Below are 25,447 nucleotides of genomic sequence, written 5' to 3'. Positions count from 1 at the left end.
TCATCGGCATCATGCGAGGCTTGTACCAACGTAGATCAGCTAAGACGGGCATAAGGAGCTGGTGAAAGGGTACTACACGCATCTTGCGACAACAAGTGAGCACTGAGCAGGAGGGTGTCACCAACAAGAACAAGCACTCACTGGCTGGGCGCGCAGTTCAAGATATGCGGCGGAGCTGCTGACTTATACTTCACTGAACCAATTTTTCGTAGCACACTATGATCTTTAAAGCATTGACGGGATGAGAGATGTAGGGTATAACAAATTTGTAAAAGTGGTGGATTGATGGAAAATTGGACGCACTATCCAGATGAAATGCCCTGGTGCAATCAAGCCTTCATAATAGGAGATTGAAGACGACGATATCAAGCATAGAATACCTTCGTCGACGGACTCCATGGTACCAATGAGTGCTCTCTCTCATACCTACCTGTGCTACCTTAGGTACCTTTCCTCAGGTAAAGTGGTTCCTGCCAGCTGAAATCCACTTGCAAACCGAAAACCCATCGCCTCAGCCACAAGACGAAAATCCGGAATAGGGTTCGGCCGTCGCCTGTCCTTCGCGCTGCCACACCAGGGGGATCCCACAGCCAATCAACAATTGCGACCGTCCCACCCCAAAAACCTTCAGTACGTACCGGCCTTTCGTAGGGTTTTCATGCCCTCCAGAGATTTTGACTCGTCCCTCTCAAGGAATTTTCGAAGCCTGCAGCAGCATCTCGACGACGGCCCATCCGGACTACTAACCCCTTGATCGCGCAATACAGGCACAATGGTATGTCGATACGCCCACGAGACTCGCCATTGATGGCGTCGCATCGCAAATACTGACGTTCGACTTTTTTCTAGGCGATCGCACACAACCAGCAGATCCCCCACAACCGTGAGCACCCCTCCACGCGAAGAGCGACGATTGCGAAGACGACGACCATCGAGACATAACAGAGTACTAACACCATTTGACCAGACTTCCGCAAGGATTGGCAGCGCCGGGTCCGGACGCACTTCGACCAGGTATGATTCTTCTGCGCAGGGTACTCTTTCTTTCCCTACCCCGGGGAAACAGACGAGATTGGGAAAATAGGAAATGGCACAAGAGGAATTTGGATCTGACTTGGAACATCACAACAGGCCGGCAAGAAGCACAGCCGCCGTGTCGCCCGTCAGGCCAAGGCCGCGAAGGTCGCTCCCCGTCCCACCGACTTGCTCCGCCCTGTCGTGAGATGCCCTACCATCAAGTACAACCGCAAGGTCCGTGCCGGCCGCGGTTTCACCCTGGACGAGCTTAAGGTACGATACTGAACTCCGCGAGGCACGCCCGGTGTCAGGAAGGACGAATATTTGGGAATGATCAGAGAGTTAACGCGAGTCTGCTAGGCCGCCGGTATCCCCCGCCTTTACGCTCCCACCATCGGTATCGCCGTCGATGGCCGCCGCAAGAACCTGAGCGAGGAGTCCCTGGCCGCCAACGTCGCCCGCCTCAAGGCCTACAAGGAGCGCCTCGTCGTCTTCCCCCGCCGCTCCAACAAGGTCAAGCAGGGCGACTCCAAGGTCGACCTCTCCAAGACCGAGACCGTCAAGTCCCTCTCCGCCGCCCTCCCCATCGAGAAGACCGCCTCCGGCTTCTCCGAGATCTCCAAGTCCGACCTCCCCAAGCCCATCGAGGGCGGTGCTTACCGCAAGCTCCGCGACACGAGAGCCGAGGCCCGCAACCTGGGCAAGAAGGAGAAGCGCGCCCGCGACGCGGCCGAGGCCGAGGCTGCCAAGAAATAAACGCAGCACGTCTCTGTCTTTGCTACCGCTGCTGCTCTGCTGTCGTCTCTTGTGGTGTCGGGGGGCTTTGTTTGATGCTGCGGCTACTAGTGCAGCTAAGCTTAAGCTGCTGCATGGAAATGGGATTTTCGGCTGCTGCTTTCGACACATCAAAAACACTTTCGGAGAAGGGAAAAAAGTTCTTCGAAAGTCGGGTTGTTTTCTTCTGGCCTGGCGTGGGTTCAGTGGATTGAGATACTCTCAGGACAAGGTCATAAAGAAATTATTGCATTGATCACGCCCGCTTGTGTCGATTGCTGCCCCCTACACACTCCCCCAAGAATTCCCCGTCGTCTAAATCGACGGGCGTAGGAAGACGCATCGTACGAATACGACGTGACGTGTATCATGGGTCAAAGGTGACAGGAGTAGACTAAGGATTGATTCGATTGCTTTTCCAATTGTGGTTCCATTCGGTGATGCTGTGATCTAATATTGTTCTATTACTGTGACATCAAATAGCATGAAAAGTCTCAAGTGCGGCCTCTGCCCTCATTCATGGTCACGAAGCTATGAGGAACAGTATGGTCAGGCATCGTTTGCTTCAACATACCAACTACGCTTTGCCCTTCACCTTCTCATCAGCCATCAGCTCACCACCTTCCTTCAACATCTCCTCAAACGCAGCCCTCCTGACAGCCGGCAACTCAGCCGCGTGCCTCTTGACAAGCTCCGTCACCATTACCAGCCCATTCTCCCGATCAACCTTCTTCATGCCCGCCGCCTGCGACGGGTCAGCCTGCTGCGGCTCCAGCCCAAGACCCTCCACCATGGCAGCATTATCTCCGCCGCCAACAACCACCGCCTGCCCATCACCACTTGCAGCCGGCAGCGCCCCCTCAATGGCCTTCTGATCCGTGCCGTTGCTGCTATCCTCCCCAGAAAACGTCCGCCCCGTAACAGCCTCCGTCAACGCCTCAAACGCACCAGGAACCTGCAGCGTACGCAGAACCATATCGGCCCCGTCCTTGGCGCGGCACATGAGCGCGAAGACGAACCACGCCTCGCTGCGTAGCACGGGGAACTTGGTCTGCGTGACGAGGAACGCGAGCGCCTTGTTCAGGCTCGGATGCCGCCTATAGAACTTGTCTCGACGCTGCGCGCCGCCGTCGCCTTCTGCCTCAGCTACGGCCGTCGCGGGCAGCGGGTTCTCGGGGCGGAAGACGTAGCCGTCTTCGGAGGGGTCCCAGTCTGGTAGGATGGGCGGGATGGGCGCCGTGTGTAGGACGCGGCAGACGGCTGCGGCGGCGCGGGCGGCTTCGGTTTTTGTGTGTTCTGCGTCTGTGCGGGAGACCATGTCGAGGAGGCGGTGGAGGTGTGTTGTCTCGTGAAGGGGGGATAGAGGGTCAGGGGAGAGGGGCCCGCAGAGGCGGCGGACGTTGGTGGGTGTATTTACGAGGAGGAGGCGGGTTAGGGAGACGGCTGTGAATTGGACTTGGGGGTTTACGTCGAGGGACCAGATCCGGGGGAGGATTTCGGGGGAGAAGAGGCCTGCGTCGCCGAGGACGGGTTTGTTCTGGGAGGGGATGGCGAGGTTTTTGGCAAAGGAGAGGGCGGAGTGGAGGAGCATTGTGTCTGTTGCTTTGGCGAGGAGGGCGGCAAGGGGGAGGTGAACGGCGTGGGACTTGACGAGGGCGTAGGAGGCTTCGTCGGAGCGGGCGACGTTGCCCAGGCAGAGGCAGGCCGCGGACTGGAGGTGGGTGTTGTTGGGCGTGAGGGTGAGCCAGCTGTAGAGGGTGTCGAGGACGGGAGAGCCTATGGGGTGCCGGAGGGCGAAGTCGTCTGCGTAGGAGACGTCGGCAAGGATCTGGATGAAGGACTGGGGAAGGGATTTGAGGAGGACGGCGGCGTCTTCGTCTTCGACGCGGAGGGCGTCGAGCTGGGTTTGGAGGTGGTAGAAGGTGGCGAGGAGGACGGGGACGGAGCCGGTTGCGATGAGGGCTGCTTGGATTGGCGCGTGGGTTAGGTAGGCTAGGGCGACGGCGGTGAGGGAGACGAAGTCTTCTGCGTCGGTTGTTGGTGTGAGTGCGAGGGTGAGGAGGATGGTTGGTGTTTGCGGGGGTGCAAAGTTGGCTTCGGTTTCTGGATGAAAGGTGTGAGCTTTGTGGTTCTATGACTGAGTGAGGGAGGGAGTTAGATGGGTGAGTGAAGCGTACCGTGTGTGGCGAGCAAGGCGAGGATCTTGCCAATGATACCCATGAGATGCGGCGCGTTGGCGAGGCGTGGGCTGGTGAGGAGGTTGACGAGATGAAGGGTGAGCGAGGAAGAGCTCGCTTGAATCTGGGCGGGCTCGTAGTCCACGAGGATGTTGTAGAGGACTGGCACGGCGAAGGGGAGGGCGGTGTCGTCGGCGAGAAGGCTGATGATGGAGGTGATTGCGTTTGATGACACGACCCTTGCGCGGTTTTCATCTAGATATTGCGTTAGATTTCTTTGCTGAAGAGGATGAGTGAACAAGAGTGGTACCTGTGTCGGCACATGAGTTTCCGAGCAGACGGAGAGAGTGCTTCTTCAACGCTGGTCTGAGGTTCTCCGTGGAAATGACAGAGAGGAAGAAGTCGACGATGCCCGAGTCTCCCAGGGGCAGTCTCCATGATGCTGTTGAATGTGTTAGCTTAGATCTCAAAATCCGTAGTGTGAATCAAGGGGCCTTACCATCTCTGCTTCCGTCGCCCAGCTTCTCCGCAACAAGGTCAATCTCTTGACTGCCACTATTCCACTGCTGCTGCGCAGTAAAGAGTACATCGCCCAGCAGTGCGGTCCTGTGCGCGCGGCTCTGGTCTACGGAACCTGGATCAGCCCAGGCCGAGGCGGACGAGAGGATGTTGGCGATGGCGTCTGGCGCGAGAATCTTGCCGCCTTCCAACGGCTGTTGCTGTGCTGATTCAGCCATTGTGATATCTAATGGAGCGTTTCTTTCCAGTATTTTGCTGTCCCTGTCCAAAGATGAACTCAGCCAGAAGAGAAGATAGGTAAAAGGCCAACCAGATTATAAGTGAGTCCCTCACTCTAAGGTAACTCGAAACGAATGGCAGGACTGGTTTAGTCGTCCTCCTTGTTGCGTCGTCTTTTTGCTGCCCGGAGATGGGATGAGCTGCGAGATGCTGCGGCCGGCGCGAGTTCCTTTCCCTTTTGGTGTGGGCGTCGTTGTTGGTGGGGTTGTAGTTGTCGCAGGTGATTGGCTTGCGGGGGGTTTGTGCGCCAGGGTGGGGCCCTTCGGAGCTTCGGCGATGCTTTGTCACGGCCCTCTGCCGCCTGCCGCCTCCGGGTGACGGCGTCTGCTCCGGACTCGGTCTTGTTGGCAGTGTCCTATTTCAAAGCTTTTTAGTGTTTGATTAGATATTATTAGAGCTGGGAGGCCTCTTGTGGCATTATTTTAGCACTCTCCGCTGACGTTGGATGCCAGGACTGCGGTGTGTTCTTTGGTCACAGTCCTAAATTGGAAGCCACATCAAAGACGTTATAAAATTCAAGTACAACCCGCATCCGAAAGAAATTACTGTCCAATAGCATGAAATGAATCACACAACATCAGAGAGTTTAATGATACCTTCTATCTAGTGGTCGAAACAGTCTTCATTTATGTTATTTCTGCCGAAGGCCGAGACTGGAAGCCCCTTTGATGAACGCATCGGACGCTGGTCATTTCACTTAAATTACCTCGGTACAGTGTTTCGACGAGAGACAGCGAGATATTACAGACAGATAATGATGAAATGAGATAAGTGCTCATCGTAAAAAATGAGTGTGATGATTGGTTCTGCTGGGATGATCAGAAGAGCTTCTCAGCATAATAACCGAAGATGGAGCGAAACAAGTGAGATCCATGATGGTCAATTACAAGTTTGCAGGAGGTAAAGACAGATGAAAAGCACCATATTTCATAGATCGTTTAGACCCCCTCAGTGACAGCTACATCCACACTCTTTGGCATCCTTGCAGTCCTTTCCACAAGCAGACTGCTCCGCGGGCGCGCATTGCTCCTTGCCAGAACAAGTCCGCCAGTTCCCGTGCCCGCCATTCCACGCCGTCCAGCACCAAGTGCCCTTGCTCCTGTCGCACGACTCCCAGCAGTACCCCTTGCTGCAGCCGTATTTATCGCCGAACCAGCACTCCCGGGCCTGCAGATTCGGGGACGAGCCGTCCTTGAGGGTTAGGGGGTGCTCTCTGCACTTGCGGATGTTGGAGGGGTCGACGTTGCTGTCGAGGGAGAAGGCTGTGTATGACATTACGCCGAGGTCACCGCATTCTTCGGCGGCGGTAGGGGCGATGCCGGCGAGAGTTGGTGGGAGGTTGGTGGCCAGGGCGAGGAGGATGGGGATTGTGAACTTCATGGTGGTGGCCTGGGATTTCTGTTAGTAAGGTGAGAACTTGGTGAAGGAATAGGATTTACAACGTCTGCTGCAATATCGAATCAACAGAGTGTGATTTTGTTATCTTTAATGCTCTCTTCTTTTGAGCTGCCCAATCTCTACTCTTGCAATTTGGTCCGGGGAACGATGTTGTATTATAGCAGAAACTCGTTTCCCATCAGGGCTCAGTCTTCGTATTCAATACATATTGAAGAGCAGACAACTACATGCTCATCTCACAGTTACACTCTTAGCTCAGGTAGACTTAAACGTTGCGGTGAGGATGATGATGCCTCATCGTGCACAACAATGTCTCATACAAGTGGTTGTTCGACCATCTGTCAGCATTTACGACTTTGTGGGTATTCGTGTTCAATTCGCACGGGGGCAATCCTTCTTGTGATCCAGTAAGCATTGTGTGAATATGCCAAGATGTAAGCGATTTTGCTCATGCTGATCTGATCCTTGGAAGAGGGTATGCAAGATAACTACATGTACAGCTCATCGACTCGGAGCTTGGCAACACTTACGCAACAAGGCCTCCGTGGGGAGAGATCGAGTATGTCAGCTTGTCGAAAATATATTATCGAATGCCTTAGATACGTATGCAAATTCGTGACGTTGAATCTGTTATTATCATGATCACTGTCTTCTGGTACCGGACCCACGACTAGGCGCGGGCGGACGTGTGTTTAAACCAGTAATGGTAGCAGTGGTCCTCTTTGGTGCTCCCCCTCGTTTTGGACTTTCCCCTCTTAGTAAACTTAGAAGACTAAGGTGGAGAGAGATAAATACTTGGCTTTTCCCCTGCTTCGCCAGACACTCAAGAAAGGTGGTAGACCTAAGCGATTGGCGCCGTCTTGAGATGGGGACTGCGAAGCGCAGAGTAAGGGCGCCTTGAGTCGTGTTCTTGGCCAGAGCGGCCGACAGCTGAGCTGACGCCAAGCCGTACCATTTAATTAACGTTGGTGAATATTTTGAAACACTCATCCAACGAGCTCAATTATGGTGTAAGCCTTGTACTAGCCCAGACTCGCTGTGTAACTATAGTAGGCTATTGGAGTGACCAAGTAATTCAGTGCTTTCACTGCAACACGATGCCAACCGTCGTACTACACATCTCTTTGATCTGACCAATTGGCAACGGAAATTATCATTAGCTACTTCCACCAAAGGGAGCACGGTTGTTAGACGGCCATGTTGCAAGCGGGTGCGCCTATTGGTGTTTCGGTAGTATGCAGGCATGTGGTCGCCGACCAACGTAGGCGATCAAACATCTAAGAAAAAGAAGCCTCTGAGAAGCCCTCAGTCGATATGATACATCGTAAAGTAAGTTGTGGACAAATCTGCTGGTATGCTAATAGTAGTCTGCCTCTTAATCGGAGACTTTGCTGCATGGGACGAAATGCGGATGTTAGACATGGGTCAGCCAACCATGATAGTTGGGCTGTCAGCTTATAAACATTTGTTGGCTAGATTCTGCCGGCATGAGCGCGTATCGCTCATTACAGCAATGAACTCCGGGTATATGCATCGAGGTCCGTTGGAGTTCTACTGCGCCAGGCAAACAATACTGCATGCTGACTGTGCACTCAGTGTCTTGGCGTAGGGTGACATGAGAACCAGTAATGGCTTGCTCGTATGCTTCAATAAGTCCTGCTTTCACTCTGGAATTCTCAACATTGGTTTCGCAGTGAACTGTCTCGATGAACGTGCTGCTGGTTGTGGCTTGTGCTCAGGCTTGAATGCGGCCCTGATGCGCATTGCCCGGAGAGACTTCGCTTTCAAATAAGGCGAACCGTCTTTAAGAGAAGGCCATCTGTGACGTAGTGTGGTGCATTCCTTTGAAAAAGCTTTCGCTTGATGTCGCTAGCTTGCGCCGCACCCTCCCGTGTCTCGGCATCTCGGCGTAAGACGCCCGTCGAACACGCCGTTGCCCGGGGTATGGGGATACCGGGGGATGGGTCTCCCGAGGTTCAGTCAAGCACCGCCGGCTCTTATTCCCCGAAGCTGGGCAACGAACGACCGGGGGGCCGACTCCTGGTGTGATGAGGAGTCGAAGGCGTCGCGTGAGGAGAAAGACACACCCCGGAGCTCGAAAGGAACAGAGACTCGTGAGGAGAAAGAGGAGGAACCTGGGGTAGATCTGGGGTAAAACCTCTTAACTCCACGTGATGCTGCATCGGGCATCGGGGTAAAGGCCTCCCCGGCGCGGTTTGGATGCGCACCAACAAGCGTCGCCAGCCACCACCATTCGAACAAGGCCAACTTGTGACAGTCTACGGATACCGGCGCAGTGGTCTGATTCAACCTTAGCTTCCTCCGCGTTTGTCTGGTAGCCGGGGTAGGTCGCTGCTTGCCCATGGGGAAAACTTGAAAGGGGGCATCGGTCAATATACTGGATGGTAGGCAAGCCGGCGCTATCCCGCATTCGCATCGCGACTCCAATTCGTTCCTAAGTTCCAATCTGCCAGTTCGTCTCGAGATATAAGAGGACCGTTGCGCCGGATTCACTACTACCCTGCAGGCCCGCAAACCAGCAGCCGTCAGTTCGAGCCGGTTCCTCCAAGAGACAACGACGACAAAAGTTGACAAAGGCAACCCACTCTCTTCGACGAGACGACGACAACCATCACAATGGCAAAGCCAGTCACCGAAGAGGTCCACTCGCCCGGTGCCGACACCGACGACTTCCAGGGCCTCGTCCTCAGCGATGTCATCCCTCGCGATCGTAAGCCGTGGTACAGCGACTGGACCCTGTGGAAGCTCAACCTCTTGCTTCTCAGCGGTCTCCTGACTCAGACGGCAACGGGCTTCGACGCCAGCATGCTCAATGGCATGCAGTCACTCCCGCAGTGGCAAGAGTTCTTTGGCGAGCCGAAGGGAACGCGCCTCGGCGCCATGACGTTCGGCCCCAATGGTGGCGTCCTCATCTCCATCCTCGTCTCCTCTCAGCTCTGCGACTGGCTCGGCCGCCGGAAGCCCATCTTTGGCGGCTCGATTCTCATCATTGTCGGTTCCATCATCCAAACCTGGTCCCTCAACTACGGCATGTTCGTCGCCTCCCGCTTCATCATCGGCTTTGGACTCGGCATCATCTCGACCGCCGCCCCGCCCCTGCTGTCCGAGGTCACGTACCCTACCCACCGCGGACAGGTCGTCTCCTTCATGATGGTTTCCTGGCCGCTCGGTGCCCTCATCGCCGCCTGGGTCACGTTTGGCACCTTCAAAATGACCAACTCGTGGGCGTGGCGTCTTCCCAGCTTGCTGCAGTGCGTCTGCTCCGTCATCCAGGCGTCTCTCGTCTTCTTCTGCCCCGAATCGCCCAGATGGCTGATTTACAAGGGCCGCTACAAGGAGGCCAGGGACATTCTGGTCAAGTGGCACGGATACGGGGACCCCAACTCCCGGCTTGCTCGCTTCGAGATGGCTGAGATCACAGCCACGCTCGAGGTGGAAAAGGTGCAGAAGAGGTCGCGCTGGGCGGAATGGATCTCGACCCGCGGCAACTGGCATCGCTTGTTCTTGGCTCTCTACATTCCTGCCATGCTGCAATGGTCTGGCAATGCCTTGACCTCGTACTTCCTCTCAAAGTCAGTTCAGACTCGAATACCTTTCGTGCTTCGTCTCAATTGCTAACAAACTTCGTCTAGGGTGCTCAACTCGATCAATGTCACGGATCACAAGACCCAGCTCCTCATCAACGCCGGGCTACAAATTTGGGGTTTCCTCTCGGCCTGTGTCTTCGCCACCATGGTGGACAAGTTTGGTCGACGCAGGCTCTTCCTCGTCGGCATGTCAGGCATGGGCGTCTCGTACATCATCTGGACAATCTGCTCTGCGCTGAACCAGGAGACCGGCTTCAAGCACATGGGCTACGCGGGCGCCGTCTTGGCCATGATCTTTGTCTTCTCCTTCTGGTATCACGCCTGCTCGCCCATCGGCGCGACCTACATCATGGAAGTAACACCTTACTCGCTGCGCGCCAAGGCCTCTATGCTTTACCAGCTCACCGGTAACTTGGCGGGTGTCTACAACTCGTTCGCGAACCCCGTTGCCATGGAGGCAATTGCGTGGAAGTACTACATTGTCTGGTGCGTGGCGATCGCCATCCACCTTACTCTCATCTACTTCTTCTTCCCCGAGACCAAGGGACGGTCTCTCGAGGAGGTGGCGGAGATCTTTGACGGACCGGACGCGGCGGTGGGAACGAATGCTATGAAGCAGATGGGACTTGATACGCATGCTGATGCTGCGGTTGACTTTGATAAGGATACCCACAAGGGCTTGGATTCATCCAAGGCTACGGTCACCCAGATTGATCGGACGTAGGTGGTTTGAGGAGGCCTCCCCTCGATATATACCTTGTTTGAGGCAGCTCTCAGCAGTAGTAACCAATTGAAGCATAATTTTGAGCAAAAATAGCCTGTGCATGTGAATCTTTGGCGACTAGAGATGCGCGATGCTAGACAAGATGAACTTCTGTGAGACGATCATTTCAAGTATGATGTCGAAGCTGCCGAGTTCCGTCCAACATTCGGCGGACACATTCCTAGGGCCCCGGCTAGGAGGATAGCTATTAGGTTACCGTATTGGTGCACTCATACGACTTAATGATTCTCGTCATCTGGTTTGATGAGACAAGGCTTCCAGTACACTTTTGATCTAGCTTCTATCTAGCTAGCTTAGATACTCGTCTGCCTGCCTGCATTGGGGAACGACATTTGTGATGCGCGCGCCAGCCTGAAGGACTTTCCAGTAATGTTAGGATCTGGGCCCAAGAAGTTACCAGGGAAGCCGACATCGAAAGGCTTGACGCTTTCCAAGAACGCAATCTGCTCATCTGTGAGCTTGATCTTGAGAGCATCAATATTGGCCTTCAAGTGCTCGACCTTGCGCCCGCCCACGATGGGAATCACATTTGGCGCCTTGCTGCGGACGTAGGCAAGGGCAATAGCCGTCACGCTCTCCGTGCCGTGTTCACCCGCCACCTGTTCCAACGCCTCGCTCATCTTGACCTCCATCTCCGTCTGCTCGCCGGTGCTGACAAAGGACCGCAGACCCTCGCCTGCCTTTTTGCGCTCCTCCAGAGCCTTCTTCGATTGGAACTTACCGGAACCCAACACGTCCCACGGGCACAGGGCCATGCCGAAGGTGTGGGCCATGGGGAGGATGTCGCGCTCAAAATCGCGGTGCATCACGCTCCACCGGCCCTGGTACACGCTAAATGGCGTCTTGCCGTGGTCGACTGCGTACGTGTTGGCGGCGCTGACGACCCACGCGGGCGTGTCTGAGATGCCGAGGTAGAGAACCTTGCCCTGCTCGACGAGGATGTGGAGAGAGTCCATGATCTCCTTGATGGACGTCGTGTAGTCCCACCAGTGCAGGTACAGGATATCGATGTAATCGGTGCCCAACTTCTTGAGCGAGTCCCGGATGCTGACGTGGAGACTGCGGCGGTGGTTGCCCGTGAAGTTGGCTGTGTGGCCCTTACCCAGCGCGTGGCTCTGGTAATCCGAGGTGTACTTTGTGGCCAGCACAATCTGCTCTCTGTTGCCCCTCTCCTTCATCCAGTCGCCAATCCACTTTTCTGACTGCTCGTCCTGGTAGCCGTTTGCCGTGTCGATGAAGTTGCCGCCGGACTCGACGAAGGCGTCGAGGAGCTTGTACGACTGCTCCTTGTTCATGGCGCCCATTGCCTCTGCCCAGGCTTCACCGATGGACATGGCGCCGAGAGCAAGCGGGGAGACGCGGATACCTGCATTGGGCGAGAGGACGCGGAGCCTGCCCAGCTCGGTGGGAGGCTCGGGCGCTTCTGCCATGAAGTTGGACATTGTGGTTGTGTTTGAGCAGGATTTAACCGGTGTTAATTAGGTGTAACAAGGAGCTGCCGACAAGTCCTTACGAGAGGCTGGTGATATTGACTAAAAGTCCTGCAACTAAAAGACCAACACAACAGACGGCCTGTAAGTCGTAGCTTTATACTTTGCCATATGAGGGGCATCGGCAGTCGAGGACGGCTGACATATCAGTCCGGAATTATGGCCGGAATTTAGCAGACCTCATACCGATGGCTCCATGCCGGTAACAGACGACTTCTCGATCCGACATTTTGATGCGGGGATCTGTTGCGTCTGTGACGTATTGGATGGTCGTGCGTCGCGTTCCATGCGTCAATAAATGCACACCAAACCCGCCTGTAACCAATCTTTGCCGGTCATAACGACAGGTTACACCGGTGATACAGCATCTGGCCCAAGCCCGTGGTCATCTTTGCTAAAGCGTCCGGTCGGCTTTGAGGAGGGACCGGCACGATCGGCATGGCCCGCGTTGGGGTTTACGGAGGGGCAGGCCGGAGTTTGCGGGGCTAACTCCGGACCCGGTGTCACCACTCGGCCGTGGATACATAAGTGAAGACACAGCCAATAGGTACACAACAATGGGGAGACTTGTAGGTGGCTACCTTATGACAAATGTAAATAAGAAGAGAAGAAAACAAACTCAATGGCCGCATAGATTCCCCTGCTCACGATCTGCAGCTTCACCTCTTAGCAGACTTGAGCTGCTTCACCAGCTTGTTCATGTGGATGATCGCCTCCCTGGCCCCGTCCCAAGTCTTCCTCTTCCCCGTCTCAAAGTACCTGAACGCATGCGCCGTCTCGACGCCATGGTTGATAAGGTACACCATATAAGGGTCCTTGAACCACGTCACCCAACCGCGCCATCCCCAGCCCAGGTTCTCCATGCCAGTGCCAGCAGCTTGATGTAAGAACCCCTGGAACTCCCACTGTTTAACAGCACCAGGCTCAGATCTATTCTCCTGGTGCCAACGACCGGCAACCCACTCTTGATGGCGATCAATGGCGCGCTCCATCTTCGGTCTGGAGGGGATCATGTCTGCGCTGACGCCGCGCCAAATATTGCTTATCGCCATGGAGGTGACGTCCGAGAAAGAGAAGCCATTATTCTTGCCGTACGTCGAGTACGCAAGGATCGCTATGCTATCTGCATGCGCCGGCGGGAAGAGGTTCATATAGAGCCTGGCGATGGACTCGCCTCCGTACGGATGGCCGGCCGCGTCCGCCTTGGGCTTGCTCGTCTCCACAAAGGGAACGAGACTGAAATCTGCAGTGTAGCCGGTACAGCAGACAACAGAGTCGACGTCGTCTAGAACGGTCCCATCCGTGAACTCAATTTTCTTGCCGCCGAGGAACCTCTTGATGCCGTATAGGGACGACACCTTTCCCTCGCGCAGAAGCTCCAAGGTCGTGTCCATGCATCCGGCGAGATGCAGGCTTAGCGGGGCGACGTTTTCGAGGAGCCGCCATGCGGGGTCGATCTTGCCGTGCTGTCGCATCAAAAGGCCCGTAGCGAGCTTGACGAGCTTGTTAACCTGGTTGGGGAAGTTTCTCTGCAGAAAGTAGGACATCTGTCGTCGAGCGCGGTTGATGAGAAGGTCGGTGGGGAGGCCGTTGCGCCAGCGACCTATGATCATTGCGCCGTTCCGGTGCGACACGAAGGTCTCTCTGGCTTGGTCGACCAAGATGGTGAGAAGGTCGCTCATCGTGGCGCTGAGACCGACGAGGACAACCTTTTGGCCCTTGTAGTTTTCCGGGCTGGTGTTGCATTGGTGAGCAGTGAGCGAACAGGAGACGGAATGCTGATACATACTTTCGAAACTGTTGTGAATGAATGAGTTGACCTTGGTACAGCTCTTGACCTTCAAAGATTGGCATCCTGGGTTGCGTCTGATAGCCATGGCAGAGGACGACTTTGTCAAACTCTTTCACCTCCTGGCTGCCTGATCTGACCATCTCGACTTTCCATTTGGTGCCATCGCCATTTCGAACGACCTGCTTCACAGTGCTGTTGAAGAAAATGTGTTTGTACAGGCCAAAGTTCTCGGCATAAGATTCCATGTACTCTTCGAAATCGCCTTGGCTCAAGAATGGCCCATACTCTTTCAGGATGTCAGCCACCGGAAGAATGACATGTCTCGAAAAAGACACTCATGCACTTACTATCTGGCATCGGGAAATCCGTGAACCCGCAGGTGTATTTGCTGATGATGGCATTTGTAGCTAGGACGATTAGGACATCCAGCAACGGAAACGTTGAGGATCGTTTGAGAGATCTCACAGGGTAGCGCAGTGGTCATGCTCTTGTCGTCGGTATAGGACCAAAGACCGCCAACTCGACTTCGCCTTTCAAACAACGTAGCATCGAATCCGTCTTCCCGGAGAGTCTTGAGCATCGACAGGCCGGTGGACCCTTGATTATCGCATCAGTAAAATAGATAAGCAGGCTCATGTCCCATTGTCTACACGCCACGTACCTGCTCCGATCACAGCTACAGTTGTTGCATTGTCTTTATCCATTTTGTTCGTGGAGCCGATGCAGCCGACCAGACGATGACCCTCAAGATTGTTGAGATGGGATGAACGCCCGTGAGAGCGCGATATACTTCAATACTTTCGACGGTGAGAGAAGGAGATGGGGTCTTTGTGAAGCAGGTCGCTGATAATAAGATTTGAGACGGATGAGATGACGACGGCGCGTCGAATTTTCCGTCAGCACTAGCCAAGCCACCACCTCCAAAGACATAGACAGGAGTTCTGATCACCGTCCTGCTCTGCAATCCTGCTACTGTAGAGTTCCGCTAACCAGAAAACTTCCCCAAGAACTCGAAGACACCAATCAGGTTCCGACATGCGTCCAATGTAAGAAGGCTTCCTTCGCCTCAATCCTTCAGCAAGCTGCCAATGAGACGGGAAAACCCATGATCATCCACTCTCCTTCTAGAACTTTTGTCGATTGTCACCTGGACTCGATAATGAATAAAAGTAGTCTACCTTTCCGACTCTTGAGACGTAAGTCCGGCGTGAATTGAATGAGATCAGATACCCTCATCCTGGTCTACCTATTCTTCAGTTTCAGGCGACATGCTGTCACGCTTCAATAAACAGAATCGACAAGCTCAACGCGGCATCGAATCATGATGTTGATGACAAGTTCTACGCGCCATGAACAGCCGTGGGGTTGCCGTGCCGTCTGAGTGACCAACACAAACCACTACAAGCGCGGCATTACCTGATCTGTCAAGAACTTGAGCAGCAGCGTAATCCCATTGAAGGCTCGCGTGGTTTCTCTCACCGGCCCGGTATCTGAGGGTTAATTGAGACTGACTTTCATTGAAGGACTAGCGTTATGCATTCTCATCCAGTATAATCCTTCATGGCATCACCGATAGCTAACAGCTCTTCCCCTTCCTTCAAAGGCTTGCCTCCTCTCAAATCTTTATTCGTCGCCTGAATCAAAACGCGACGGTAGCTCGTCAGCGCGGGTGTTCCGCTATCCGTAACCTCCAAGATGAGATGTAGCACCTGGCCCTTGGCCACCGGTTGCCGACTGATGAGCTCCATGCAAGACTTCTCGGGCTCCGGCACCGTGACCCTAATCTTCTTGCCCTCCGAATCCAGCTTCTCGATACCAAGTTCCGAGACTTCAAAGTGGACCAGCCATTGTGAAGCGCTCGGCTCGCGGTACTGCCACCACTTGAACGTCAACGCATCTCCATCGGGATCGTACGTCCCTGAGGCGTCCAGCTCGATTGTTGAATCGGCTTCAGCCTCGAAGTACAGCGGCTCGAGGCTCTGGGAACCGTTGACTACGACGATGGGGTGGTGATTTGTTGAAGCGACGTCGGGGTTTAGCGACCACTGCATGCGCGCTGCGAAGTCGTTTTGGAACGTATCGCGCCATCTCCAGATGGTGGCTTGGTTGGAGCGGTATGACTTGCCGTCGACGCCGACGACCGTGTCGGACATGTCGCTGTAATGCTTGCCCTGCTGTCCGGCGTCGCTGGCGTCAGTGAGCGCGTAACGACCTCCCCATGAGCCGTAGTCTGGATGCTCTCGATCGCCAAGGCCATTTTGGATAAGGTAGAGGAAAGTCGGGGTATCGCCCTCCGGGATGAAGAGGAAGTCGGGGTACGCGGAGCCTAGCGGGCCGATCTGAATGTTCTCCTTGATCCATTGCTTTGAGACCTTGGAAAAGTCTGGGCCACCCTGGTCGAAACCGTAGTATTTGTCTCCAGAGATACCCGTCCACGCTGCAAGTCCGTATTGGTTCCAACCGTGGATGGAGGAGATGTAGAAAATGTCGGGGAACTGGGTGCGGATCCAGGCTGAGGTGTCGTCTTGGTCGGAAATTGTGTAGACGCTCAGCTTCGAGCGCAACTTGGCTGCATCTTCGGGGGAGTATTTGTCGCGAATAGTGAGGAGGACTTGGGCCAGGACGTTGGTGCCGCCCCAGACGAGGACCCAAAGGGGATCTTGTGAGGGGGCTTCAATTCTCTCGAGGAGTAGCTGGGCGCCGTCGGTCAATGGCTTGTCTGCACCTACACCGGCGAACCCATACACCTGTAGGATTGAATGTTAGAACATTTGATCTTTAAGCGACAACTGTCATCCTTCAATTACGTACCGGTGGTCCGGATTTGACCAACGCCCGTAGGCTGTCGGCTGAGGGATAAGGGTAGTCTGGATGCGTATGTTTGTTGAGGTTATCCACGGCGCCGGCGTAGGCGTCGAGGATCTTGTGAATGTCTTGCGGGCAGACTTTGTTCTTCATCCATGTTGATGAGACGGCGACGAGGCCCTCGGTCTGGAATTGGTTGGAGTAGAGGAGGTAACGAACGAGCGACTCGGCGTCGTCGGGCTCGTTTGAGATGTCTGTGAGGACAAACACTCTCGGCTTGTTTGGGAATGTCTGCAGTCTGTTGAGTTGCGCCATGGCGGTGATATCGCAGGTTACTGGTTTGTGGTCGTGACGTGATGAGTGCAAGGGAACAAGAATGAGACGCAAGCTCGCAATGCAAGGGTTTCGGGTCCAGGGGTTTGAAGTTGAATTTGGCACGATCACTTTGAAAGAAAGCTGCCCACTCCCTTTTGACAAGCTGTCCAGCGCGATGCTCTCACGATGGCCTCGGTGCTTAAGATTTCCTTATTGGGAATGTCGACAGAATCACCTTTTTCTCATTCACACACACACACACACACTCTCTCTCTCTCTCTCTCACACACACACACACACACACATACACTTGCACTTCGCTAAAAACCTAACCCGAACATCGCGTGGTACTCCATACAGCTGAATACCGTCTCGGCCTCTTTCCGGCTCTCCTCATTATTCAACAGGGTGGTAACCCCGCAATCCGACCAGCTTCTGGGGCTTGAGCTTGGCCGGTTTGGGGGCTGTCAAGCGCCCAAACGAGTCGGGTGGGGACGGCATCTCCATTCTCCAAGGTAATTTACCAAGTCCGCGGTCTGGGGTTGCGTCATTGCCAGATGTTTGGAGACCAGAACGTGAAAGTCTTGGAAATGGTATCATGGCGAGAGCTGTAAAGGCGCATTGAGTAGTGACCATGAAAGCCTTGACCGAAGGTCGGCGGAGAGAGAAAAAGTTGCGTTGCCACGCTCGAAGAGAATGAAATAAAACCGACCATTGTCTTCGGGAAGGATTCCGAGCCATGCTTGATCAACTTTTGATCACCTCCCAGCATCATTTAGATTCGATCAATGCTTAACTTAGAAACAAGTCCACATAGAAATAAGGCAACCACCGAGATATCAAATTAGGAAGTGTCAACCACCGTATGCCTCTCGTCTAGAGATTCCAGACCGCGTCATGTCAACGCGGACCAACATCGGACAATGTCGGACAGCAACCCCCGTACGTTCTAAGAGCGTTCTAAGTGTCGGGGTCACGAACAGCAGCGGCTCGCCGGCGTGCCAAACTTCTTTGGTAAAATCGGGCGACCACCAGCGACGCGCCTCCACCGTTCGACACACCAAAACACCGCTAAATGGTGCCGTGTGCCGGGAATAGCCGGGGTTCTGTCTCGGGAGAAAGGCACGAGACAAGAGAACTTTCCTCAGGCGGAGAATTTCACTATTGAGACTGCTGCGATGCCATCACCCATCTACGAAGACATGTGTTGATACGATACAGATAATTCAGTTTTCATTTTCAACTCTAGTAACAATAGCGTTTACAGGCGGTTTCAGTACTGCTGTGTCTTTCCACATACAGTCATCGAGCCTCCCGAGATTTGGCCGCTTCGGATTAGTTCACCATAGGCATACAAGACTACGTATAACAAATGAGTCTATTCGCACTTCAAGACAACGACTGATGCCGCCTCCTGGATAAGAGTATCTCCGCTTCTTCCCCTGATTTTCAGAAACCATGAAGACTATTCCTCGCGTGGGGTTCGTCGCCGGCAAGCACTCCTAGATGGGGAAACCCCAGGCACTACACCGGACAAACGGTGGGTATTGGCGTGACGGCGTCTTGGTCTCCTGACTCGCCTCGGCCAGTCTCCAACCAGTCTCCATCTTCCCACATAGAGTCGGGGCCCCGCAGGTATCCCCAGACGATGCTGGCAACACCCCGGATCCACCGTCGTGTCATTCCCCCGAGGTTCCAGATTTCTGGTGTGGTCGTTTCCATGATGTCGGCGTGGGACCATTCGGGTTCGTGCGCCCATTCGTACTTACGAGTCTAGTCTCAACCCATTGTGTGTGTTGCGGCTTTGCCTTATAAAGACTCGCTAGAGCCCGTGATGGTTGCAATTTCCAGCCTTGTCCTGCATCTTGGCACTACCTTAGACTTCAGCCTCTTTTAGCCTGAATCCGAATCGATTCTTAGTCATTTGACTTTTCTCCTTTTGGGGTTATTTCGTTTTAGGTCCGTCTTTTAACCGCACGTAAGAAAGCCAGTCACGATGGTCGACGCTGAGAAGAAGGACAATGCCGACCACCTCGAGCACCCCGGCGAAGGTCAGGCCCAACTTGCCAACCTTGGAAACCAAGAGGAGCACGAGCTCGGGAAGTTTGAGTCTTTGAAGAAGTACCCGAAAGCGTCCTTCTGGTGTATCTACGCCGTATGGTGCGTCCTGGTTCTGGCGTTTGAGAATCAGGCAGGCGGCAGCATCTTGAGTATTCCAGAATTCCGAAAGGACTTTGGTCACGAGTTTGAAGGTTCCTATGTCTTGGATACGAAATGGCAGTCCGCTTTCAATGGCGCACCCATCGCTTCGTGAGTAATGCCGGCGCCGTGTTCTTTACCATACTACACGATCTAGACATGTGCTAACCATGTTTACTTCATACAGAGCCGTTGTGGGTGCGTTAGGTAGCGGTCCTCTCGCAGACATCTTTGGACGAAAGAAGGTCATTGGCCTCGCGTTGGCATTCTCCATTACCGGTATCACTCTCGAATTCGTCGCAACCACAAATGAACTCTTCTTCGGCGGCAAGTTCATCAATGGTTTTGCTATCGGTGCACTATCAACCGTGGCTGTCACATATATCGGAGAGGTAAGACTCCAAAGCCAATATTCCGGCGCGTAACATGACCAGATTGGGTACTAATTTGAGCCTCATCAGATCACTCCCCTCGCCCTCCGTGGTCTCTTCACCTGCCTCTCAGCCCTATCATACACACTCGGACCCCTGGTCGTTGCAGTCATCGTCAACGAGACCGGTACTATGAACAGCCGTTGGGCGTACCGTGCTGTCTTCTGTGCCCAGTATGGCTTTGCTGCCATCGCCGCCATCTTTTTGCCCTTCATGCCCGAGAGTCCTTGGTACCTAGCTATGAAGGAGAAGGATGAACAGGCACTCAAAAGTCTGAGCAAGCTAGGACATTCTGGGGATGAAGGCCGTGTCAGGCTGGCTGTCATTCACCAGACACTGGAACAGGTTAGCAAGGAAACCGCAGGCGCCAGCTACCTTGAGTGTTTCCGCAAGTCGAACTTGAGACGTACCATTATCAGCATCTCGCCTCTTTGCATCCAGTCCCTGTCGGGAATCACCTTTGCTGCCTCTTACTTCACGTTAGTCTACCATCACTACCCCCAGCTTCCAACCTTTGTACTTTGACTGACAGTTTCCAGGTATTACATGCAGCTGGCTGGTTATAGCACCGCCGACAGCTTCAAGCTCCAAATCGTCCAGCAAATCTGTTCTCTCATTGGAAACGTCATGTCATGGTACTTGGTTGACAAGGTTGGACGCCGCCCTTTGACCGTGTACGGGCTCGCATTCTTGACTGTGATCCTCCTCATCACCGGTGGTCTAGCCCTTCCCGGAACACTCTCCTTCAACAGGGGCACTGTCGCACTTTTGATGATGTACTGCTGGTGGTACAACGTCACGATCGGCGCGACCGCGTACACGATCCTCGCCGAGGTCTCAACTTCGAGACTTCGCATCAAGACCATCGCCCTCGGTCTTGCTTTGCAGAACGCGCTCACGACCATGTGGAACTTTGTCCTGCCGTACCTGTTCAACCCTGACCAGCTGAACCTTGGCGCCAAGTTGGCGTTCATCTTTGGCGGCTTGGCTGTCATTTCGTTGGTGCACTTGTGGTACAACTTGCCCGAGACAGCGGGAAGAACGTACGAGGAGTTGGATGAGATGTTTATGAAGAAGATCCCGGCTCGCAAGTTTAAGGACTACACTACCGAGGTTACTGTACGAGGAGAGGCTGTTAAGACGGCTATGGAGAAGGAGAATAACTTCTAAAAGGTATGGGAGGATAGTAGTCGGCCATTGGCCACAAGATACCCTTGATTTAGCGTTAGATCATATCGATACAACTGCCATATTGTGTCAAGCACTTCGGTCAGACATCTGTGAGCAGGAGATTCCTAAAAGATTGAGGATGTGTGCGACTATTGTGAATGACTATCTAAGCCTACTTACCCTCAGTTCCATTACTAATAGTACTTGCTCATTACTTATCACTTGGTTGAGTTTTTGGAGAGTGCGTGCAGGACTGATAAGTTATATCGATACGGGGTCTTGCTGAGCGAAGCCCTGAAGATATCTATGAGAATCTAGAGCCTGGCTTCACCTTTTGAACGAAGAAGATATTCGAAGGCGACAGGAATCTTCGGGAAAATGCCATCCTCTGCTGCTATCTTAGTCTCGCAAAAGTTACAGAAACTAATATCTATTGCACTACGAAACATAATACAAACCGCGGATACGTGTTTTGCAGGAACGAAAAGGAAGCACAAGAACAGCTGCTTGTCTCTCTGTTGGTAGTCAACTGTCCATAGAAGCCCAGCGGCGTATAGAACGTTTTCCTTCGTTCAGCATAGAAAGCGAAAACTTTAAGTTGATTGAGATATTATTTCCGGGCTTGATTCCTGGCCGGCCCCCATCGTTAGGGATGTTGCTGAATTGACCCTTCAGTGGAGACAGAAAACCCACGCTGTGCGAGACACGGATAGCAGCGGCTAGACCGTCAACATCTCAAACCATATGATTAGAAATCAGCCTGGGAAATATGACTAAACCTTGCCGAAAATAACGATTTGCACTACACAAGTAAGTAACCAAAGACACAGCGCCGTTTATGTGCATATCGAATAAGGTACGACTAGACATTGAGGTACAGCCAAGCAAGCATACACTTCACTGCGTGACTTGAAGCAGAACATATAGATATTTGTAATTTCATGATGGGTGTAAAAGTGACTTTTCCTCGCCGAGGATATTCTACAAGCTCTCAATATTTTGGAATGCTGCCTTTCCACGATTGACCCATTCCTTAGAAGCAAGCGACGTTGAGCGCGCAGGTGCCGTCCTTGGGGCACTGCTTGGGGCACTCGAAGTTCTGAATGCTGTCAATGCAGGTAGTGCCTTGGCAGTAGCCAGCCTGAAGTAAAGCATTAGTAAGTGAAATAGGGCATGAGTTAAATTTGAGCACAGAGAAATCGACTTACGCTAACAGCGGCCGGAAGGACCAGAGCGACAGCGGCGACGAAAAGGCTGGAGAACTGCATCTTGAGAGTTGCGTAGGTTGGACTAAATTAAGTCTTGGAGAGAGGTTTTGGCTTTGCAATTGAGTTGAAGGAGCTAATGTTCGTTGTGAGTGATCCAAAAGAGATAGGCTTCGTCACGGGAAGTTAAGTCTTTTATGTACAGGCTGAGATGATGACTTGTACGCCGGGGTTGGAAGTCTATGTTCGGCTTTCTTAGGTATCTTCTGCGAGTTGCGGAGAACACATGAGAGTCCGATCGTATCATTTCTACAATGAAGCCCGAGTCAGGCGGGAACCCAAAATACATTAAATCCTTTGGACTGCAACCCCTACACCGTATTCAAAAGCCCGCGATAGGGTCCCACAAGATAACTCTAATATACGAAGAGTTCTTGGCCAAGGTTGGGCCGGGTTGCTCCGTAATGACGGATATGCGCTATGGTGCCGCTTGACCAACACCAGGACTGAGGAAATGTAGCGTTGGCCGATTTTGGGCTGATCCAGATCGTGGAAACCCCCGTGAGTTCTCATAGTTTATATACTGGCTCTCAGATTGCAACTTGGCTTGAAATAATTGCGTGCTCAACGCCTATACTCATAACCCTTACTGTGTAATCGACGAAGACTGGTTGCTATGGTATCGTTGTCAATGCCATGACTAACGTCCATGGGAAGTGGGCCGGAAGCCCCACGGATTCCACGCTTCGCGTCCTCTTATCCGAGACCGAAGAATACACCGGGTCCGCCGCTGAAGTCAATCCTTGTTCTATCGGACTCGGTCTCAAAGGTGCCTGCGAGACTGTGAATGACCGCAATGAGGAAGAAAAGCCGTAAGTCTTGCTACCGGAGATGTGGTCTAAGCGGTCGATGTATCTGTAATTTGCGAATCCTCGCACTTTTGTTGTGTACCCGCGTCTCATATCTCACCGCAAACCCTCCTCTAGGGACTGTCAGCATGAGCATGGAAATTTACTCGATACGTAGTATTAATTATGTGAAAAGCTGTCCATCTCAAGTTGTCAAATATACCCGACTTGATCTTCTGATTCTGTGTGGCATTACTTAAGACAAGGGCCAAGCAAGGGGTCACCAGACACTGATCAGCACAATGTAGCAATTTCACCTATGACTCTATAGTTCAAGCAACTGACATAGATCTGAATAGCTGAAAGAATACAAATTCTGTGTCTAAGTGAGTGCATATGGTCAAAGTTCTGTACATGTAGACATCTTCTTCGTGAGGCAGTTTCACGCAACGTAAATGAATCACCAAGTGGCATGGAAGGAGCCGTCAACCTATGGTAGGAAGTGTCATCCGACTAGACAGAATTCAAGAGCATCATGTATTCAAATCGGTTGACTCAAGGGTCTAGGCGTGTTTAAGATTACGCGCAATCGTTGTATTACGTGCTGCTGACAACTCCCCAAGTAAGGAACCCCGCCGCAGAGCCCCTCCGCGCGGGAACGAAAAGAACTTTAAGCCAGGAACCTACGTTCACCTCTTAACTAGTCATGAGTCGGCCTATGAGCTCATCCTCTATAAGCCTTTTTGAATCTACCGGTATGTTATATACAGGGCTTCGACTGAATCCGGGGGCACTTAACTCCGCAGGACACGGCACTGTTCGCACAGAGCTTCATCACTTATATGTGTTGATAGACTTCCTTTATCTCAACCTCATTGTTCTATCAGTGGCTTACGAATGCTTTAGTCTGTAAACGGAGCATACCGACTTCTCTTCCTGATGACTTTACCATACTTGAGAAACAAAACTGGGACTGGTATCAAAGAAACGCAGATGAAACCAAGTAGCGATGATGCCCACGCAACGCCTAACATTTTAGTGAGCAAATGGCATAGCTTTTTCAAGTAGAAAGAAGATCAAGCTTACCCAATTTGCTGTACATGCTGGTCGCGAACATAGTAAAACCAGCACCAACCCAGCTTCTCAGAAACACGTTGGCCGCAATGGCGCTGTTCGAGAGTTGAGCATATGTGTCGATTATGTACACCAACCCTTGTATGAAGATGGTCATGATTCCTATCCCAGTGGGAACGCCTGCAAGGATTTGGGGGGCCCAATGAATGTCTGGATCGCTTGTCCAGGCGAACCACAACATGCCTATTGGAAGTGAAACAGCACCGAAAATCATTGGAATGAGGCGTTCTTCTGGCGGCACCTTCCCATCCGCTTTGTATATCTTTGCGTACCGGAGTTTGAGGTGTAGTAACACGACCGCTCCTCCAAGAACAATACCGAACCCAAGGCTAAGGAACGGAAGGGCTCCTACGCCTAGACTCCAACCGCGTTTGGCGGAAAAAGAGAACGGGTAAGCCTCGAAGAAGAGGTATAAAATACCGTAAATGAGCGACATATAGACTGTCACGAGGGCCAAGATGGGCTCGCGGCAGAGCATGGCGATAGGTCTGACGAGATACTTCTGTGCGATGTCGCTCAATTCCAACCGATGCTCCTCGACGGCAGCATGGAGTGCCCAATTGCCAGTTGCGAAACGGAGCTCCCAAGCTCTTCTTTTGAGTATGACTGGGCCGTATGTCTCCGGGATGAACAGCAAGAGAATCGCCCACAGCACAGCACCGGGAATGAGTGTTAACCAAGCCGTCCATCGCCATCCCAAATAGGATTCGGTGACAAAGCCACCGACTATTGGCCCGAAAATGGAGCCCATGAACGTTGCGCCAGCAAAAATGCAGACCGCGATGCCTCTTTCAATGGGAAGGAAGAGGTCAACGAGTGCGCCGCCGACGATGGCTAAAGGAGCCGCGCCTCCGAAACCGATAACGAACCTGCATACCAATATCGTCTCGACGTTTGTTGCGACTGCAACTGGTATGTTGAAAACGCAGAAGACGAGGAGTCCCAGTAGCAGGGGAGTCTTGCGACCGTACAACTCGGAGAGCGGTCCAAAAACCAGGGGTCCAAATGCAAACCCCTATCCACTGTCAGTCGTATCGAATCTGCCATAGCATAACTCTACTTACCAAAACATTGAGTGCTGTTGCTAAATGCATGACATCTTTTGACACCCCGAATGACTCGCTCGTCACTTCAGTTGCAGTACTGAAAATTGAACTGGCAAAAGTGACAATGAAGGTAACAAGACCATAGTGAACTGTTGTTCCCCACTTCTTACCTGGGGAGAAGTTCCGAGGATTGCCAAAATCGTATTCATCAGTCCAGTCGACGACGTTGGGGAGGTCATCCTGTACCCCCATAGTGTAATAGAGATGTCAGTCATTGGGCTCAAGAACGCGAACAGCCGGGCTACAACCTCCGCTACCATGCTGAAGACTTTATAAGAATTCAGAACAGACCTAGTATCTCTCTTTCAGTCGATTCGTATCTAAAAGTACTGGGGGTATATCTGCAGAGTTCGATGATAGCTGCGTGTAACACACGCTTTGTCGACCTTCCCCACC

At 52.9% G+C, this 25,447-nt stretch overlaps 10 protein-coding genes across 10 annotated transcripts; 3 read left to right on the top strand and 7 right to left on the bottom strand.

Moving 5' to 3' along the window:
• Positions 1-772: 772 nt before the first annotated feature.
• Positions 773-1,773, top strand: CPAR01_00325 (ribosomal protein L13e; the record flags this gene model as incomplete). Its single annotated transcript, XM_060484617.1, has 5 exons — positions 773-775; positions 850-883; positions 968-1,014; positions 1,132-1,290; positions 1,378-1,773. The coding sequence occupies 5 exons, from the start codon at positions 773-775 to the stop codon at positions 1,771-1,773; spliced, it is 639 nt and encodes a 212-aa protein (XP_060355474.1).
• A 595-nt stretch (positions 1,774-2,368) lies between these two features.
• On the bottom strand, positions 2,369-4,705 carry CPAR01_00324 (GTP binding protein; the record flags this gene model as incomplete). Its single annotated transcript, XM_060484616.1, has 4 exons — positions 2,369-3,894; positions 3,969-4,223; positions 4,279-4,410; positions 4,468-4,705. 4 exons carry the CDS (start codon positions 4,703-4,705, stop codon positions 2,369-2,371), a joined length of 2,151 nt encoding a protein of 716 aa, XP_060355473.1.
• Positions 4,706-5,714: 1,009 nt separating this feature from the next.
• Positions 5,715-6,146, bottom strand: CPAR01_00323 (uncharacterized protein; the record flags this gene model as incomplete). Its single annotated transcript, XM_060484615.1, has 1 exon — positions 5,715-6,146. One exon carries the CDS (start codon positions 6,144-6,146, stop codon positions 5,715-5,717), a length of 432 nt encoding a protein of 143 aa, XP_060355472.1.
• A 2,655-nt stretch (positions 6,147-8,801) lies between these two features.
• On the top strand, positions 8,802-10,496 carry CPAR01_00322 (uncharacterized protein; the record flags this gene model as incomplete). Its single annotated transcript, XM_060484614.1, has 2 exons — positions 8,802-9,757; positions 9,818-10,496. The coding sequence occupies 2 exons, from the start codon at positions 8,802-8,804 to the stop codon at positions 10,494-10,496; spliced, it is 1,635 nt and encodes a 544-aa protein (XP_060355471.1).
• Positions 10,497-10,849: 353 nt separating this feature from the next.
• CPAR01_00321 (aryl-alcohol dehydrogenase AAD14) lies at positions 10,850-11,998 on the bottom strand (the record flags this gene model as incomplete). Its single annotated transcript, XM_060484613.1, has 1 exon — positions 10,850-11,998. One exon carries the CDS (start codon positions 11,996-11,998, stop codon positions 10,850-10,852), a length of 1,149 nt encoding a protein of 382 aa, XP_060355470.1.
• Positions 11,999-12,705: 707 nt separating this feature from the next.
• Positions 12,706-14,542, bottom strand: CPAR01_00320 (dimethylaniline monooxygenase 2; the record flags this gene model as incomplete). The annotated part of the gene is made up of 5 exons (XM_060484612.1): positions 12,706-13,780; positions 13,836-14,124; positions 14,186-14,245; positions 14,304-14,435; positions 14,500-14,542. The coding sequence occupies 5 exons, from the start codon at positions 14,540-14,542 to the stop codon at positions 12,706-12,708; spliced, it is 1,599 nt and encodes a 532-aa protein (XP_060355469.1).
• Positions 14,543-15,379: 837 nt separating this feature from the next.
• On the bottom strand, positions 15,380-16,958 carry CPAR01_00319 (cellulose-binding protein; the record flags this gene model as incomplete). The annotated part of the gene is made up of 2 exons (XM_060484611.1): positions 15,380-16,585; positions 16,650-16,958. 2 exons carry the CDS (start codon positions 16,956-16,958, stop codon positions 15,380-15,382), a joined length of 1,515 nt encoding a protein of 504 aa, XP_060355468.1.
• A 1,996-nt stretch (positions 16,959-18,954) lies between these two features.
• On the top strand, positions 18,955-20,758 carry CPAR01_00318 (MFS hexose transporter; the record flags this gene model as incomplete). The annotated part of the gene is made up of 4 exons (XM_060484610.1): positions 18,955-19,268; positions 19,315-19,549; positions 19,619-20,067; positions 20,128-20,758. The coding sequence occupies 4 exons, from the start codon at positions 18,955-18,957 to the stop codon at positions 20,756-20,758; spliced, it is 1,629 nt and encodes a 542-aa protein (XP_060355467.1).
• A 1,033-nt stretch (positions 20,759-21,791) lies between these two features.
• Positions 21,792-22,026, bottom strand: CPAR01_00317 (uncharacterized protein; the record flags this gene model as incomplete). The annotated part of the gene is made up of 2 exons (XM_060484609.1): positions 21,792-21,899; positions 21,967-22,026. The coding sequence occupies 2 exons, from the start codon at positions 22,024-22,026 to the stop codon at positions 21,792-21,794; spliced, it is 168 nt and encodes a 55-aa protein (XP_060355466.1).
• A 1,687-nt stretch (positions 22,027-23,713) lies between these two features.
• On the bottom strand, positions 23,714-25,243 carry CPAR01_00316 (uncharacterized protein; the record flags this gene model as incomplete). Its single annotated transcript, XM_060484608.1, has 3 exons — positions 23,714-23,838; positions 23,898-24,960; positions 25,010-25,243. The coding sequence occupies 3 exons, from the start codon at positions 25,241-25,243 to the stop codon at positions 23,714-23,716; spliced, it is 1,422 nt and encodes a 473-aa protein (XP_060355465.1).
• Positions 25,244-25,447: the final 204 nt, after the last annotated feature.

The sequence above is a fragment of the Colletotrichum paranaense genome (assembly GCF_030867605.1).
Source record: "Colletotrichum paranaense strain IMI 384185 chromosome Unknown Scaffold_1.1, whole genome shotgun sequence".
NCBI lineage: Eukaryota > Fungi > Ascomycota > Sordariomycetes > Glomerellales > Glomerellaceae > Colletotrichum > Colletotrichum paranaense.
This window is presented reverse-complemented; position numbering and strand designations above follow the sequence as displayed.